General features: G+C 38.0%; 1 protein-coding gene across 1 annotated transcript in view; it reads left to right on the top strand.

Annotated features, from left to right (window-relative positions):
• LOC102496714 (mitochondrial ribonuclease P catalytic subunit) overlaps positions 1-18,431 on the top strand; it is a 170,986-nt gene that overhangs the window by 55,360 nt on the left and 97,195 nt on the right. Inside the window, exon 2 of the mRNA XM_027773400.1 lies at positions 11,517-11,624. Coding sequence (XP_027629201.1) covers positions 11,517-11,624 — 108 coding nt within the window. The remainder of the gene's footprint in view (positions 1-11,516; positions 11,625-18,431) is intronic.

Below are 18,431 nucleotides of genomic sequence, written 5' to 3'. Positions count from 1 at the left end.
GAAAGCCAGAAATCACCCCCCAGGGGGGATGGCCACACCGCAATCCCTTCTCCTCCGTTCTCCTCTCGGGATCTTGGGCACGCACGCACACGCACCCGGCGTGAGTTTTAAGCCACCAGGTCCCGGACGGGAACCGCGGTCAACTACGTTACATGGGAGTCCAGCGACATAGCCATTATGCTAACTGCTGGTTCCCTGCCCTGGACAATCTTAACATCAATTCTTACCCTTGCCATTCTGATTTTTAGATCTGGCTTCATCTCTGGCAATTAGAAATTTATTTCTCTCTTTTTTTTTCTAGCAAGTTCAACCATGCATTCTAAGTATTTTTATTATATTTTGTTCAGCTAATTCTTTAAAAAAAAAAAGTCATGATGTATTTTTCATGTTTTTCTATGCAAAAATGCATCATGACTTTTCCGACAACTCATTACTAAATAGAAACATTTCCTAAAATATAATTTGCTATTAAACGAGTAAGTTTTTTAAACTTTTTTTTTATTTTAAATTTATTCCTCCTAAGAGTAAGAGAGTGAAAGACAAGTATTTTCTACTGTCTCATGCTGTAATCTTCCACCCCCACCCCCAGCCTTCCAAGCCAGCCTGGATCATGGATGTGTGTGCACACCACACTGTGTACAAGTTGACCAGGAAACCAAACCCATGATCTTTTTCATGGAACCAGCATTACTTGAGCAGAGAATAAGCATAGCACAACCAAGTGAGACATAAACTGTTTTCATTTTAACAAAATGTGACACGTATTTAAATTTCTCTACCTTCCCTGTTAGTTCTTAGATTACAGTGACATTTTCCAAGCATGTGAATACTTTTTTTTTCTAGCTACAGTAATGTAATAATATTAGTGTTCTTTTTATTTAGGATTTATTTGAATCCCATGGTTTAAAGAAGACAGTGAAGTAATTTGGCCATTAGATTCAGCAATGCATTTTTTTATTGTTGTTTCCATGTTAGGAGCAGTGCTTCTGATCAAAATAACTGGTATTCCCCTGTTTTTCCACATCTATGACTAAAGCTGATTGTTTTTATACTCCCTTTCTTCTCATCTTTAGAAAATATTACTTGGCATCTGTAGTACTTTAGATATAGTCGACAAGTTAAAATAACTTTCTTTTATGCTGTAAAGTTTTGAGTATGCATTATTGTATTCTTCCTGTTTCCCCTTAGTTGTTATGCTAAAATAGGACATCAAATGAGAGTTGTATTTTGAATTTGGTGAGATTTTTTTTCCCAAATCTCAGAAGTAAACCATTGTAAATATGGATCATCATTCCAAAAGAAAGAGTTTTAACCTCTTCTAAGTAGAAAGGTAAAAAAGAAGTTTTAACGACTCTTTGTATATCATTTATTAAGAAAAATTGCTTGCTTTACCTGTTTGTTTTTTCACATAATATAAGAGTAGTAATACATAGCAAATTCAAGATCTACTGCCATGTATGTTGTGAGAGTCATTTATAATTAAATAAGAGATGGGAGTCACCTCTGTTCTAGAGCCCATGATGATGTGTGGTGTATAAACTGCTTTTTTTTTTTTTTTAAGAGAGATTTTTACTATAGGGCATACATGCTCACCAGAGAGACAGAAAGTGAGAAATCACCCACTGGGGGGATGACCACACTGCAATCCCTTCTCCTCTTGGGATTTTGGGCACGCATGCACACACACATGCCCAGCGTAAGTTTAAGCCACCAGCTCATCGAACCATGGTCTACTGTGTGGGAGTCCAGCAACATAAAACCATTATGCCATCTGCTGGTCCCTGAACTGTGCCCTCTTTAAAATTTCTTTTTACTGATGCTCATCTTTGGATCATTTAGCTCTTCATTTGTGATCAGGTAACAACGAAACAAATATCACTTTTTCCTATTGTCTTTAATAAGAGATTGGATGAGGCAAGGAATTTAAAAGTTTTAAATAACTTTGTAGAATTGTTTTTTGTATTTGTTTACTCTTTACCATATTGTAGTAACAAGTGACAGTTGATATTTTTCTTAAATTTAAACTGGGGGCCACCTGGTAATGTCGTGATTCCACATGGCTTACTGTCTGGTTCAAGTCCCAGACCCAGCAGCTTGAAAAACACTCTGGGCATGTGTCCACTAGGGGTGATTTCTCCCCCTCTCTTTTACTCTGTCTCTCTGATAAGTATATGCACCATCTGGCAAAATTTTTTTAAAATTTAAACTCAAAGCATAATTGCATTATGTTTTTTTTTTTTTTTAATTTATTTCTTTCATATGAGAGAGAAAGGCAGGCAGGCACCCTCCACAAGCATTCCCCCTCCCCCCATCCCCAGTCCCTGAGGCCAACTGGAATTGCTGGCATGGCAGATATGTTAGGTTATCCTGGGAACTTGAACCTGGAGCCTTCCCATATGGCCTTTGGAACCACGCATGCAGCAGCACCCCAGTGCCTTTGTCACCAAAGGCGTGTCTTGCATAAAGTCTTTCTGCTTATCCTTTCAGCTTCCACATTGCTCTGTTAATCCAAACAGACAAAGCTTTAATCCATACACACAAAGCTTTTTCCTGTCCGGTTTTTCTTCTGTCTAGAAATCTGTTCCCTGAGGGAGTATGGTTTATTCCCTCATGTCATTCAAGTCTCAGCTCAAGTGTCACCTCATCAGAAAGGCCTTTCTTTGTGCCTATCTAAAATTGAGAGAAGGTCCAGCCCTGTAGTGTTTCAGTTAGGTGGTGCACAGAGGAAGCCAGATCCCACAAGACCAACTAGGGTTTGAGTTCTGGGCCCATCAGCTTGAAAAACATGCAGTGTATATGTATGCATGCCCAGGATCCTGATGAGTCGGAGAATTGGAGGAAAAGGATTTTGATGTGATTGGGCCTTGTTAGGGGTTGTGCATGCATATTCTCTCTCTCCCTCTCATGCATACATACACACTCTGGCATAAATAAGTAAATAAATATAAGGTAAAACTTTTAAAAAGTGAAAAATAGTGAGGCACTAGGAAGAATGGTGCTAACACCATACCCTGCTTAATTTTTCTTGAAGGTGCTTTTCTCTACCTAAAGTGAAATATCTGTTTATTTGAAACCTTGGTGTTACTTTTCTCTTCAGCTAGTCTAAACTCTCTGAGGCCAGGGGATTTGTTGTTCTGTTCTTAGTGATTAGAACATTGTTTGGCACATAATAGGTGCTCGGCTGAAATCCCAAATCCAAATTCCACTGACTGGCCAAGTGAATGTATTATAAACTTGTGGCCTAAGGGTAAAATACAGCCCAAACAGGTTTTTGTTGGAACTAATTTATGTTTATTTTCAATAAAGCTATTTGGCATATTTTAAAATGCCAGAATTTTTGCTTTCCTTGAAAAACAAAATCTGCTAGCTCTTGGTCTGTTTTGTTTATGTGGCAGCGTTTACCTGGACTGATCACTGGCAGCTTCCTTAATAATAAGGAACCTGCTACATTCTCCAGTTTGCACCTCCCGTTCTCAGAGCACCTCCCCTTGAACAACAAGGCCTGTGCTATTTTTCATTTTGCCTATTCTCTTTTCTTAGGATTGGCCCCTTTTATTCGTTTTTTTTTTACCTGCCTGATCCCTATAGGCATTTTAGTTAACAACCTCTGTGGTAAGTCATAGTATTAAAGTGAATTATAAATAATAGAAGTTGTGACTATTATTGAAAGGGATACACATTATGTTCATAAAACCAGTATGTTACAAAAATGAAAAGCTCCTTTTAGGCCAAAAAGCCCATGAAAAGATGATCCACATCAGTTATCAGGCAAACATGCATCAAAACTGCAATGAGATGCTGTTTTGTAGCCATGGCATGACTATAATTTAAAAGATAATATCAGTGTTGTGAGGATATAAACAAATTGGAACCTTAGATATTGCATTTGGAAAAGTAAAATGTGCAGCAAGTTTGAAAAGCAGTTTGACAGTTCCTCAAAAAGTTACTCATAGAGTTACCATATGCCCTGACTAATCCATTCCTCAGTATTCCAAGGAAAGTGAAAGCATACGTCCATGCAGTATGTGTACACAAATGTTCATGGCAGCATTATTTATAGTAGCCAGAAAGTGGAAAGAACTCACTATCTATCAACTGATGAATGGGTAAATAATATATATCCATATAATGGGATATTATTTGGCATGGCAGCATTATTTATAGTAGCCAGAAAGTGGAAAGAACTCACTATCTATCAACTGATGAATGGGTAAATAATAAATGATATATCCATATAATGGGATATTATTTGGCAGTGAAAAAGAATGAAGTACTGATTAATACTACAAGATGGATGAACACTATGCTAAGTAAAAGAAGTCAATCGCAAATGACCACGTATTTATATGATTGAGTTTATATGAATTATTCAGAATCAGCAAATCCACAGAAACAGAAAGTAGATTAGCGATTGCTTTGTAGTGGGTTGAGACAGATGGAGATTGACTACCAATGAGTACAAGATTTCTTGTAGGAGGGACAAATGTTCTAAAATTAGACTGGGGATGTTGCATAACCCTGTAAATTGAATTGTACTGGATGAATATTTTGGTATATTAACCAATAAAACATTTTCTTAAGAAAAAATCTTGGTTTTTATGATAGAGAAGAAACAAATGACTGAAAGATTGGTGAATTTCGGCCAGTGGCAGTGATGCAGGAGTAATGTAGTGTTCCATGATGCTAAGGCCATATGGGAAGGTCCTGGGTTCACATCCTTAGGTCTCCCTGTGCATGGGGGGCATATATGCACATGCCCATGATCCTCGCTAAAACTGGAGGATCACAGTGTGAAGACCCTGTTGGGATGTACTCTTTCTCTCTCTCTCCCTCTCTCTCCCTCCCTCTCTCTCTCCCTTTCTCTTTCTCCTTCTCTCTCTCATGGAAGAAATATAAAAAGCTTTAAGAAAAAAAAAAAGATTGGAAGATTGACAGATCATTAGCTAATATTCAGTCAAGTATAATCTCTGCAGTGACCCTAGAATGAAATAATTTTTCTTTATTTTGGTATGCTCTTTATTAAACAGGTAAGCTTATCGGTTTGTAATTCTTTGTGCCATACGTATTATGTTTTCTTAGTAGGTCAGCTTTCTTTGCCATGTCTTATCTGTATGGCTTGCACAGTGTCTTTTGAGTACAAGGACATAAACACGTTTAGTTTGGAAAGTGAGCATCTTGGAGCCCCCTAGAATGATGACACAGAATCTCTACCTAGTTATAGACTTAGTAAGTGGAGCTTTAGTAAATGGGAGAAAAAAGCAGCTCAACATTCTGGATTTTCCTGTCTCACTAATCAGAGACATGGATCAGAAGAATAATCTTTGGATGGGGATTTTATTACATATCCTGTTGGTTGTACAAAGGCTCCTGAGATTCACCATTCAAATAAACCATTTCAAGTATACCCTTTTCCATTCTGTGATTTTAAGGGATTTCCCAGTCTTGTTAACGTCATAGACTATCAGAACTGGAAGGGGATTTTGAAAGCTATCTAGTTTAACTTGTGATTTTTACAGATGTCCATTTGCCAATAATATTGAACTACAATAATTTGTCATTACTCCCGAGATGACTGTAATGTAGTTCTAAGTACAGTACCAAAATAATAAATTGGAAGTATAGTGGGAAATCTATTTTTTAATGCCAGAGAGCATGTACACTCACCAGAGAGGTTTTTTAAAAAAATAATTATTCATTTATTTTAATTGGATGAGAGAGAGAAAGTGAGAAAACAGTCCTCCAGGTCCGAGACTTGAACTGTGGTTGGCCATATGGGAATGTCCAGTGCCTTAACCACCACTCCACCTGCTGGTCCCTAGAGAGAGCTTTTGGGAGAGAGAAAAGGCCCTCCAATGGGGCATAGCTGTGCCACAACCCTTTTCTTCTTCATTTTTCCATTCCATCAGGATTTGGGGCCTGCACGCATGTGCCTCTGACATGTTTTTCAAGCTGCCATAGCTGGGATCTGAAGTGCACTTGGGCATGTGGGATCTGGCTCCCTATGCATTGCACTTAACCACTGTGCTAGGGAGCCAGCCTAGAAATCTTTTTTAAGTTGACAATTAGTGAAACTTGAATTTTAGAAATTTAATGTACTTGTTTCCATTGGTTCATTCTGATATATAGACTGAAACAAACAAACAAAATCTTATTATACATAAACTTTTTAAAAATAAATATTTATTTAATTTTATTATTATTATCATCATCATCATTAAATTTGCTATAGGGCATGTGTGTTCACCAGAGAGAGACACAGAGAAAGAGAAAGAGTGAGAAAGCAAACTATCAGGTCTGGGACTCAAACTGTGGTCACCATGTGGAAGTTCAGCATGTTCACAACTGTGTCACCTGCTGGCTCCATACTTAAACTTATAATTCCCAATAGTTTTATTTTTATTTATAAAAAAATAGTATCTTTGTATCAATCAGTATTTAGTTAATTTCGGTATTAATTGAAACTTTTGAAACATTTTGTGGGAAATATATTTGTGTACAGAAATTTCAAAACAAACTGTTTTGCTAAGTAGAAAGGAAAAAAGATGGTTCCTACCAACTCAGATTGGCAGAGATAGATTAGCTCATGAAGTCAAGTGAAAAATGAAAGCATGCATATGAGTGGATGTTTGTGTAAAGATATATAAAACCATACACCCAAAATGACATTTTGTTCAACATCATACCACGCCTCTGATAGTGATCCCTGAGGAGCAAGTTAGGCTATACCATAGCACCTTGTTATGTAGTAGGCCATGCAGTCTAGGTTTGTTTGTGTGTGTGTGTGCGTATGTGTGTTTTCCTTCCTCATTCTGGTGCATGCACATGCCCTCTGAAATGAAAAAAGATATAGATATGGCAATGAAATAAAAGTACACATGTATTTTTGGGGGGAACCAGCAGGTGGCATGGTGATTAAGGCACTGGGTTCCCACATGGCCAGCCATGGTTTGAGTCTTGGACATGGCGACGCTGGTGAGCCCTGTAACTAACAAAAGACAATAATGATGGGACCAGCAGTTAGCATAATGGCTATGTTGCTGGACTCCCATGTAGTCAACCATGGTTCAAGTCCTGGACCTGGTGGCTTAAACTCACGCTGGGCGCATGTGTGTGTTTGCCCAAGATCCCAAGAGGAGAATGGAGGAGAAGGGATTGCGGCGTGGCCATCCCCCCGCCTCCCCCAGGGGTGATTTCTCGCTTTCTGTCTCTCTGTCTTTCTGGCAAGCGCATGCACCCTATAGCAAAAACCTCTCCAAAAAAAAAAAAAAAAGACAATAATGGTGATAAATAAAATAAAATAATTCTTTGAAAAAATGCATATATATATTCCCCTCTCCATTTCTTCTTTTGGGATTTTAGGCATACGTGCACACACATGTGCGCACATGTACACACACACACACACACACACAGACACACACACTGTATGTCTCAAGCCACGGAGTCTGGGAGTGGAACTGTGTAGTCAGCCGTGTGGAATTTGGCTGTCTTAAACACAAGGCCATGAAACCGGCCCAAGTTTTTCTTTTATCTTTCTTTGTTATTAAATACATTCTGTGAATATTTTATTTTAAATTCATGCTTTTTTATTGTAGAATATTATTTTTAAGAATTATTTAAATTTTTTCGTTACTATTATTATTTATATTTGACCAGAGAAAGGGGGGAGAGAGAAAGTGAGAAAGCAAGCCAGTGGGTCAGGTCCTCAAACTGCAGTTGGCCATGTGGGAAGTCCAGCCACTACACCACCTGCTGGCCCCAGTAGAATGTTATTTTTATACTTTACATTCTCAGTGGAGATTTCCTGTTTTACATTCATTATGACTTTATTTTCCTTTAAATTCTTTTTTTAAAGAATTATTTAATTTTACTTATTTGTTCATTTATTTTAATTTGATCAAAGAGAGGCAGAGAGAGAGAGGGAAAGTGAGAAAGGAAGCCATCAGGTCTGGGACTTGAACCATGGTCGACCATATGGGAGTGTCCAGCACCTTACCCACCACACCACCAGCTGGTCCCTCCTTTAAATTCTTAATTATATTTATAATAGTTTTTTTAAAGGTCTTGCTACTAACTCCAGCATCTGGACCTTGAATTGGTTTCTGTTGACTCTTTTTCTCTCGAATGTACGTTACAATTCCCTATTTCTTCTCATGTTTATTAGTTTTTAATTTTATATTGGACATTATGGATGACACATTACAAAGGCTCTGGATTTTGTCATCTTCTTCTGGAGATAATTGAGTTTTTGCTTTAACAAGCTATTAAACTTGGTTAGACTTAGACTCTAAGCTGTTTCCCTTACATTGAATAGTAGCTTAAATCTCTGTCTAGGTCTTTAAGTTCTTGGGAGAGTGTGTGTTTGTTTGTTTATGTCAGTGAGCGTATGTACACACATAAGAGTGAGAAGAGAAAGAGGAAGCAACCCTCAAGAGGACATAGTCATGCCACAATCCTTTTTCCTCTAATTCCCTATTCTTTCAGGATTCATGTTTTAATTTTTTTTTTTAAGAATTATTTTATTGTGGGAACCAGCAGTAAGCGTAATGGCTATGTCGCTGGATTCCCACATAGTCGACCGCGGTTCGTATCCCGGACCCGGTGACTTAGAACTCAACGCCGGGCACATGTGCGTGCATGCCCAAGATCCCAAGAGGAGAATGGAGAAGGGATTGCGGCGTGACCATCCCCCTGGGGGGTGATTTCTAAAAGGGAACTCTCCTACACTGTTGGTGGGAATGTAAACTGGTTCAGCCGCTGTGGAGAACAATATGGAGGTTCCTCAAAGATCTACAAATAGAACTACCATTTGATCCAGCAATCCCACTTCTGGGTATCTACCCAAAGGACAGGAGAACGCTCAGTCGGAAAAGTGCTTGCACATCAATGTTTATTGCAGCATTATTCACAATTGCCAAGACATGGAACCAACCTAAATGTCCACAAACTGATGAATGGATTGAAAAAGTGTGGCATACATACTCTATGGAGTACTACTCAGTCATAAAAAAAAATAACAAGACCCTGGTATTTGATAGAAAGTGGTCTGATATGGAGGATCTATTGCTGAATAAAGTAAGCCAGGCTATGAAAGAAAGATATTGTATGTATCCACTTAATATATACTGACTGTCCACACTCTATGGTAAAGTGAAATATTGGAGGACATAAAAACAGTGAAAATACTTAACGAGAATAAGACAGTGTGGAATGGGAGGGGGGAAGAGAAGAGAATAGAGAAAGATAGCAAGAGAACAAATAGAGAGGCATAACATTAGTAGAACACAGATATGGTTTATTACCTGTTGATGATGACGTGTATAGTATTCTGAGAAGCATTTCATGTTGGGTATAGTCTTTTACAAGCAAAATGAGAAATAGTGATTGACTGGTTAAAAAAAAAATTGGAATAATAATAATAATGATCAGCAAAAACAATGAAAAGATATTGAATGATGAAGTGGAGATTTTAATGTCTCTGTATTGACTGACATGCATGGCATTCCCTCTGGAAAAAGAAATGTAATACACTATAAAGTTATATGCGATTCAGTGTAATACAAGATTATGATGATAATAAATAAATTTTTTTTAAATTATTTTATTTAACTTTCTTTCCTCCCTCCCCCCCTCCCTTCTTTCCTTCCTTCTTTTACTTTGATCAGAGAGGGACAGAATGAGAGAGAGAGAAAGTGAAAAAGCAGACTGCCAGGTCTGGAACTCTAACCACGGTCAGCCATGTGGGGGAGTCCAGTGCTCTTAACCACCATCCTACCTGCCAGCCTAAGGATTCATGTTTTTCAAGCCACCAGGGCCACCACTTGAATCCTGGTTGGCCACATGGAATCCAGCTTCCTCTCCCTAGTGCCTAACTACTTTTGTTACACCCTCAGCTATTAGTTTTTTTGCTGGACTTGTAGAATCTCCTCCATGCACATACAGATCAGATATTAACCAAGGATTTGGGCAGACACATGCAAATTTTGCCATATGCTTCTTTCTAAGTTTCCTTCCTATTACTTCCCATCCTCTGGCAGCCCCAAATTCTGTCATTTGATTCCTCAAATCAAACTTTCTGCTTGGTTTGCAGCTGCTTCCCCTGGCCATGCTCTTTGGATAATGCCCTCTAACAAAAAGTACAGGCAAATTTTACCTCATGCTATTCTCTTCTTTCCCTTATTTTCCCAAATGTAATGGCACAAGACAAAAACAATTATTTAATACTATTATTATTGTCATCGTTATCTCTTACAGTTGTGGGAGTTGACTGCACTTGATTGGGTGTTCTTACTATCTTACTGTTGTAATTGAATGAAGGCTAGGATCATCTTGAAATCTCCCTTGGTCATGATCATGGTTTGATCGTTGATGTTGGCTGTTGACTGGGACTCAGTTGAATTGTCTGGAAGAACGCTTATATTTGACCTCAGTTTGGGCTTTCTCACGATGACTGGATTCCTGAGTGAGAGCCAGGTGGAAGCTGTGTTTGTCTTTTACTTTCTATTCTCAGAAATCTCATAGCATCATTTCTCCCACATTCCATTCACTGAGACTGTCACAAAGGAGAGACTGTATTCAGGTGGAGGGAATTAGACTTCACCTTTGAGGGGAAAGCATGTGAAAGAATTTTCAGGCATGGTTTAAAACCACTAAAACTTTTAAATGCCATGTCCACTCCGATTTCTACCTGTCTTTAGTCATCCTTTAGTACCGTCAAGTAGTCATTTTTTTTTTTTTAACCTAGAGTTTACATCATCATCTGGTATTCCAATACAAACTTTTCCATCATTATCAGAAGTGGAACTTCTTCCTCTCCTTTTTTTTTTTTTCATAGCACTCATCACATATGACATTTATTTAATATTTACTTATTTATTTGGCTTATTTTGTGTGTACTCTCATTAAGTTCCTTTAAGTTAGGGTTTTTTGTTTTTGTTTTTGGTCTCTTTGGTAAACTGCTAGACATGTAGTATGTCCTCAACAAATATTTGTTGCATGAATGATTGGATGAATCTTCAACTCTTTGAAACAGCCGTAAGTAAACAAAAGCCTCTTGGCAAAACAGGAGCCAAAATGTTACACCCTCGTTCTTCCATCAGCTGCACTGGTAGTCTGGGATATCTGAGGTTCACTTTTTCTTGGCTTACAGAACAGGACTTAGATATTTCAGCATTTTATATATATATATATATTTAGCAATATTCTCATCATGACTATTTTGTGGGTCAATTTAGCAGTCTAGATAGATTGGCTAAAGATAAAATGAAATTGTGTATGAACATACTTTGTTAAGTGTAAAGCACAATGAGATTACAGGATTTGTCAGATAATTATTTGCAGGTGCAACCATTAGGCTGGCTTTTTCAGATTTTTTTTTTTGTGAGTATCTGTGTGTATGTATGTATGTTAATATTTGTAAAGGGTGAATATTTTGGGTTACCAAAGGAATAATAAGTATTTCTAATACAGTCTTATATTAAGTCCTTATTAATGTTTGTCTGACCTTTCACTTTTAGGAACTTCAGAGATTTGAAAACTTTGTAAAATCCTGCCCTCCTTTTGATATTGTCATTGATGGCCTCAATGTTGCCAAAATGTTTCCTAAAGCTCGTGAGTCTGAAGTTGTAAGTACAAGTTTATTTTGTTATTCTCTCCCTTAGCATTTTGGCTAAGACCAAGTATATTTTGTTATTTCTTATCTTTAGGAAAATTTATTCTACCTATTTGTGATCTCCTTGGGATTCTTAGCTCCTCATTTTCCCTTCCTCTAAAACTAAGCTCCTAAAGGTGCCGCAGTAACTAACTTCTAACCTCTCGTCTAAGATTCGCTTTTGTCATCTTTAGCAAGTAAGTGGCCCTTAAAGACTTAGAGTAATAAATTGAAAGGGTTAGTAATTGGATTGGGGTCAGACAGTGATGCAGTGGTAAAACAATGCTCTGCCAGGCATCCCACATGGAAAGGTTTCTGGCTGAAGTCCAGAGTTCTCCCTGAGTACCCTGTACACATGCTTGCCCATGATCTGGGACTAGCTGAAGGTTTAGAGTAGATTGTGGCTTGAGAACCCTGTTGGGGTGCTAGCTCTTTTTCCCTTTCTGTCTCTCTTCTCATAAAAGAAATAAATAAACTTGAAAAAAAGGTGAGAGAGAAATTAAAAGAAAGACCAGGTAATAAAGCCTGCTTCATAAAGATATTGTGAAGAATTGCTGGATTAATATTTGTAAGCACTTGGTGCATTATTGTGATTACCATTCAAAAAACTTCCCAAATGGAGCTATAATTCTTGCTGTTAGCGGTCTCTGGTCTGCTACTTTAAGATTTTCTTCTGGGGACCCGTAGATGGTATAATGGTTACATCACTGGACTCCCATGTAGTCGACTGTAGTTCAAGTCCCAGACCTGGCAGCTTAAATTCACACCGGGCTTGTGTGCGTGTGTTCCCAAAATCACGAGAGCAGAATGGAGGAGAAGGGACTGTGGTGTGACCATCACCCCTGGGAGGGGGGTGATTTCTCACTTTTTGTCTCTGATGGGCACACATACACTATAGCAAAAATCTCTTTAAAAAAAAGGTTTTCTTCTGTCATCTCATCTGTGACAAGAGAATTAAAAGAGAATACAAAGCTTTGTCTTAGTATTAGACTCAGTCTAGCTCCAGTACTCAAATTATAATTGATTGAGAATTGAAGCCAGTACTATCAGAAACATAAGAATGAAAGAAAATATCATGTTTTTTCGTTTATTTGTTTTTTTGAGAGAGAGAGAGGTTTTTGCTATAGGGAATGTGCACTCACTGGAGAGAGAGACAGAAAGTGAGAAATCACCTCTATGGCAGATGGCCACACTGCAGTCTCTTCTCCTTCATACTCCTTTCACAATCTTGGGCATGAACACAATCACCCCACATAAATTTCAAATCACTGGACTGGGACTCGAACCATGGTCAACTACATGGGAGTCAAGCAACATAACCATTATGCCATCTGCTGGTCCCAAACCAGATGATGGTTTTAATAAATTTTATCTTTTCCCAGTTGTGTGTGGGGTTTTGTTTTGTTTTGTTCTCCCATAGGGCACATGTGCTTACCAGAGAAGCAGAAAAAGACAGTGAGAGTGAAAGTGAGAAATCATCCCCCCAGGGTATGGCCATACTATAATACCTTCTCCTCCACTCTCTTTCTGGATTTTGGGCATGCACATACATGCACCAGCATGATTTTCAAGCTGTTCAATCCAAGACTAGAACCACATTTAGCTATGTGAGAATCTAGCACCCCAACCACCATGTCACTTGCTGACCCTTCTTCTAGTTATCAAACTAATTTGTATTCAGTTTAGAAAATTTAGAAAGCACAGAAAATAAAATCATATAGAGTCTTGCCATTCTGCAATAATTACTGTCAATGTTTTATTTCCTTCCAGAGTTTTTCTATTTTATCTAATGGAGCTCCAACTGTGTGAATTATGTATATATCTTTCAAACTGATAGTCATTAAAACCTCTCGATGAAAATGAAATTTAAAAAGGAATAGAAGAGAATACATGCTTGCTATTTTTTAATTTGGGGTGGCAAGTATCTTTGAAGCACATACAAAATCCAAGAGTTCTAATAGGATGAATAGAGTAATTTTTGCTAGATGTTGAAAAGTAAAATCACTGTTAAAAGATGGTAATAAACTAGGGGACCAGCAGGTGGTGTGGTGATTAAGGTACTGGAAACGCCCACATGGGCAACCACGGTTCAAATATGGACCAGGTAGCATCCTTTCCCACTTTCCCTCTGTGGGTGGGTGGGTGTGTGTGTGTGTGTGTGTGTGTGTGTGTGTGTGCCTAGTCAAGTGAAAATGAATGAATTAATAAAATTAAATAAATAATTCTTCTAAAAAAGATAGTAATAAACAATAAAAGATGTTTATAACACATGTAACAAACAGCTAATTTTCTGACTATATTAAGGACTCTTCTAAGCCTATAAGAAAAAGATGAACCATGTAGCAGAAAAGTTCTTAACTTTATTAATAATTATAGGTGTGTTAATTAAAATGGATATCTTTCAGATTGGCAGCGATTTAAAAGTTAGTAGTATCCTGTGCTTAGAGTGATTTGGAGAGGTAGAGAGGATATCAGTGCAATTTTTGGTAGGCAATTTGGCTGTAACATTGGATTTCTAAAATGTTGGAGTTCTGCTTACAGGAGCTGACATATTCATACTAGTACATAAAGTTATATATCTAAATATGTTAATTACTGCATTGTTTAAGCAGAAAAATCTAAACAACCTATATATCTGTTGATTTAAACCTGAAATGAATAGGGTGGAGGTATATATGCTGAGATGGAACAATAGCCAACATACGAGTTTAAGAAGCAAGCTGTGGGCTGGCAGGTTGCATGGTGGTTAGAGGTGCTGGACTCCCACATGGCTGACTATGGTTCAAGTCCTGGACCTGGCCGCTTGCTTTCTCACTTTCCATTTCATTCTGTCCCTCTCTGATCAAAATGAAAATAAATATAAATGAAGTTAAATAAAATAATTCTAAAAGAAAAAAGAAAGAAGCAAGCTGGAGAACAACATATGTAGTCTGACTCTATTTGTATTAAAGACAAAACAAAAGATAAATATTTGTTACATAAGTTTGTATATGCCCAGTAAATTTTTAGAAGCTTACACACACACACACACACACACACACACACACACACACACACTTAACAGTGGTGATAGCTTTAGGAGTTGAGGATATAATATAAGAGAATGAGAGTATTTCTAGTTTTCATTTTTGTTTTTTGAACTGTATTTTACAGGAACACATGTTACTTAAAAACAATATCAGAAAAATAAGAAAACTAAAAGACATTTTTGGCAAATACTCTAAAATGACTGTATTATTCTATAAATGCTTTTTAAATCATTTATTGTTTGACAAATTAGGTTGCTTTCCATTTTTCACTATAAGTAATACTTAGAAGATCTCTGTGTAAGTTACAGATGATTTCTTTGGAATAGATTCCCAGAAATAGAACTCTTGAGTCAAAGGATTTAAATATTTTTAAAGGTCTCACTGCATATTGCCAAATTGCTTTCCACCAATAGTATATAGAAGTGCCCAAATACAACACATTTCTTCTAGGTTGCTTATTGCATGATTTCTTCAACTAACTACATCTGTGCCATGAATCCGATAAATAAAAAATCCTGGACAGGCAGATTTTTCTACCATTTTTTTAGGTCAAACAGATTGTTTAAATTTGGGAACAAACTTTAATGAAATAGTTCTAAAAAGGAAAATGTTTTCCCCAGATCTTTGCAGCAGAGCGTGTGTGCCCACTGCCGAGACAGAGAGAGGCAAAGTGAGAAATCATCCCTTGAGTGAATGGCCATACCTCAGTTCCTTGTTCTCTGTTCTCCTCTCAGGATTCTGAGCATGCATACACACTTCTGGTGTGATTTTCGAGCTGCTTGTGTGTGAAGTTTCCATATTATTTTCTATAGAACAATGTATAGATCATTTATGTTCTTTCCATGACTTCTCTGTATAATATATTTCAAGTTCTATTGGTCCTTTTCCATTAATGATTAAATACATATTCAGTATTATTCTCTGTAAGCTTATTGAGGGAAAAAAAAGTTAAATCCATTATTTAGAGAATAGCAACATGATCACATACCTTTTTTTTTCCCTTAATTTAAGGTTTTTTTTCCAAGAATTATTTTATTTAACTTTATTTACTTACTTATTTTAATTTGATCAGAAAGGGACAGAGCGAGAGAGAGAGAGGGAAAATGAGAAAGCAAGCCACCAGGTCTGGTACTTGAACCGCAACCAGCCATGTGGGAGTCTAGAGAGAGAGAGAGAGAGGGAAAATGAGAAAGCGAGTTCAAGTCCCACCAGGTCTGGGACTTGAACCACAACCAGCCATGTGGGAGTCCAGCACCCTTAACCACCTTGCCACCTGCCAGCCCCCATGATCACATATCTTGATCTCAAAGCCTGTAACTTAAGGGTGATAGAGATTACAAAGCTAAAAAGAAGAAGATTTTAGTTATGAATTTATTTTTTATTCTCAGTTTCTAGATGTGTCTTTTTATATTTTAATTTTTTCTGAAAATAAAGTATGTCTCCCTTTCCTCCAATTATTCTATATGAGAGAAACAAATAAACACAAGCATCCTCTATAAGGTCTCATCATACTATGATTCCCTTCCAGCCTCCCAACAAGATCATAGGTATATGTACATGTATCTGGTATGCTCAGATTGACCCAAGATCTGAACCTACAATCTTCCACATGGCTTCCAGAATTGCAGAGCCCTACCCTGCCACCTGTGCCTCAAGAGCTAGGCTAAAATATGTCATATAATTGACATCAACAGAAACTGCCAGCCACCATGTAGTGATTTACTGGTGCTTGTCTTTGCCCTAATGTGCGCAAATTTAGCTATATGTGCCATATGTCTATTTATCTATTTATCACCTCAGTGGAGTTAGTTGTGTTGGTAATTTTATACACTATTTAATTTTAACTTAAACTTTAGCATTAAATATTTGCTTAAGGGCTTCTGACAGTGCGGTAAGAGACAGTGGAACCTGATGTGTTTCTCAGAACAGAGGAGCTATTGTAATTGATCTTTGCATTTGGCTGAGCTGTTACTGAGTCTGGAAACTTGTCTGTCAAGAGCATCCTATAGACATCCAAACAAAGTTGAGTGAACAGCATAATTGAAGGAGAAAGCAATCATCAAATAGGAAATACAGAGCAGCTCTATAGCTTATTTGCTAAGGGAGACCAGATCCCACATTGCCAATCGTTGTTTGAATTCCACTGTTTGAAAAACACACTGCACTTGTGCCTGCTTGCCCCAAATCCCAACAGGCTGGAGAAATGGAGAAGGGATTGTGGGTTGCTTTCTCCCCCTCCCTCCCTTTGTCGCCTTCTCTCAAGATCATGAATGATACTATGTTTTCTTGTAAGAGTTTTTAAGTTTTAGTTCTTACATTTATAGGGCCTGCATTTTTAGAAAAGCAGTCAAATCTTGGGTATATGATAAGTCAACAGAATTTAATAAATAATAAGATTAGAGGGGACTAGCCTTGGCCCTTCGTAATTCATTTGTTTAATCTCCTGTAAATCCAGTCAGAATATGTCTTACTTCTTACCGTGTAGGTGTTTTTCAAGTATTAAGTGTATCCTGCTTTTAGAAAAATATTTGTTGGGCCAGCCTATAGTGCAATAATTGGGGTGGCTACCTGAGAGTCCAGCAACATAGCCATTACGCCAACTGCTGGTCCCGGCCTTACCTTGTTCTTAGCATTCCATTACTGGCTGGTAGTCACATTCTCTGGTTAAAGCAGTATCTGTCATGGGTGACCTAGGTGACCCTAGACATAGGTGACCCTACATAGCCAATCACATGGTTCAAGTCCCAGACCCAGCAGCTTGAGAAACACACTGGACATACATACCAAAAATCCCCAAAGAAGGGGAAAATGGAGGAGACGGGGTTGCAGCATGGCTGTGTGCCGTGGAGTGGGGTGCTTTCTCACTCCCTGCTCTCCCTTGTCTTCTTCTAGCAAGTGTGCAAGCCCTCTGGCAAAAACTAAAAAAGAAGAAAAAAATAAGTTGGTTTCTCATTTACAGAAAAAAGGTTCTCATTTGTTGTCTTGAAGAAGGAAGAATTCCAAGTGACCCTCAGATTAATTGTATAGCCTCCATTTTAAGGATAGAGTATCTTGACAGGAATTTATGACATCTCTTCAGTTACTGAATATTGAGCACCTAGTCCATGACAGATACTGCTTTAAGCAGAGAATGTGACTACTGGCCAGTAATGGAATGCTAAGAACAAGGTTAGGCCGGGACCAGCAGTTGGCGTAATGGATATGTTGCTGGACTCCCATGTGGTCGACAGCCGTTCGAGTCCCGGACCTGGTGGCTTAAACTCAGCCAGCGCGTGTGTGTGCATGCCCCAAGATCCCGAGAGGAGAATAGAGAAGGGATTGTGGCATGGCCATCACCCCTGGGGGATGATTTCTCGCTTTCTATCTCTCTGTCTCTCTCTGTTTTTCTGGTGAGCGTGCATGCCCTATAGCAAAACCCTCTCCCTATAAAAAAAACCCCCACAAAAAAAAAAAAAAAAAAAAAAAAGAATAAGGTTAAGCCAATGGTTATAACAACCATACATAATATGTGTATTATGTATCTTGCTGTGTATTAACAGTGATTCTTGTGTTCTTGTATGTCTCTTTTCCTGAAAGATTTACTTGGAATGTCAGATTGGAAAATACTGTTTACTCAAAATACATGACATAAGAATTTTTTTTTTGGAGGTTTTTGCTATAGGGCGCATGCGCTCACCAGACAGACGGAGACAGACAGAGAGACAGAGAGACAGAAAGCGAGAAATCACCCCCCGGGGGGATGGCCACGCTGC

Source organism: Tupaia chinensis, unplaced genomic scaffold (assembly GCF_000334495.1).
Source record: "Tupaia chinensis unplaced genomic scaffold, TupChi_1.0 Scaffold000350_1, whole genome shotgun sequence".
Lineage (NCBI taxonomy): Eukaryota > Metazoa > Chordata > Mammalia > Scandentia > Tupaiidae > Tupaia > Tupaia belangeri.
Note: the sequence above shows the minus strand (reverse complement) of the source record. Positions and strands in the feature narration are given on the sequence as shown.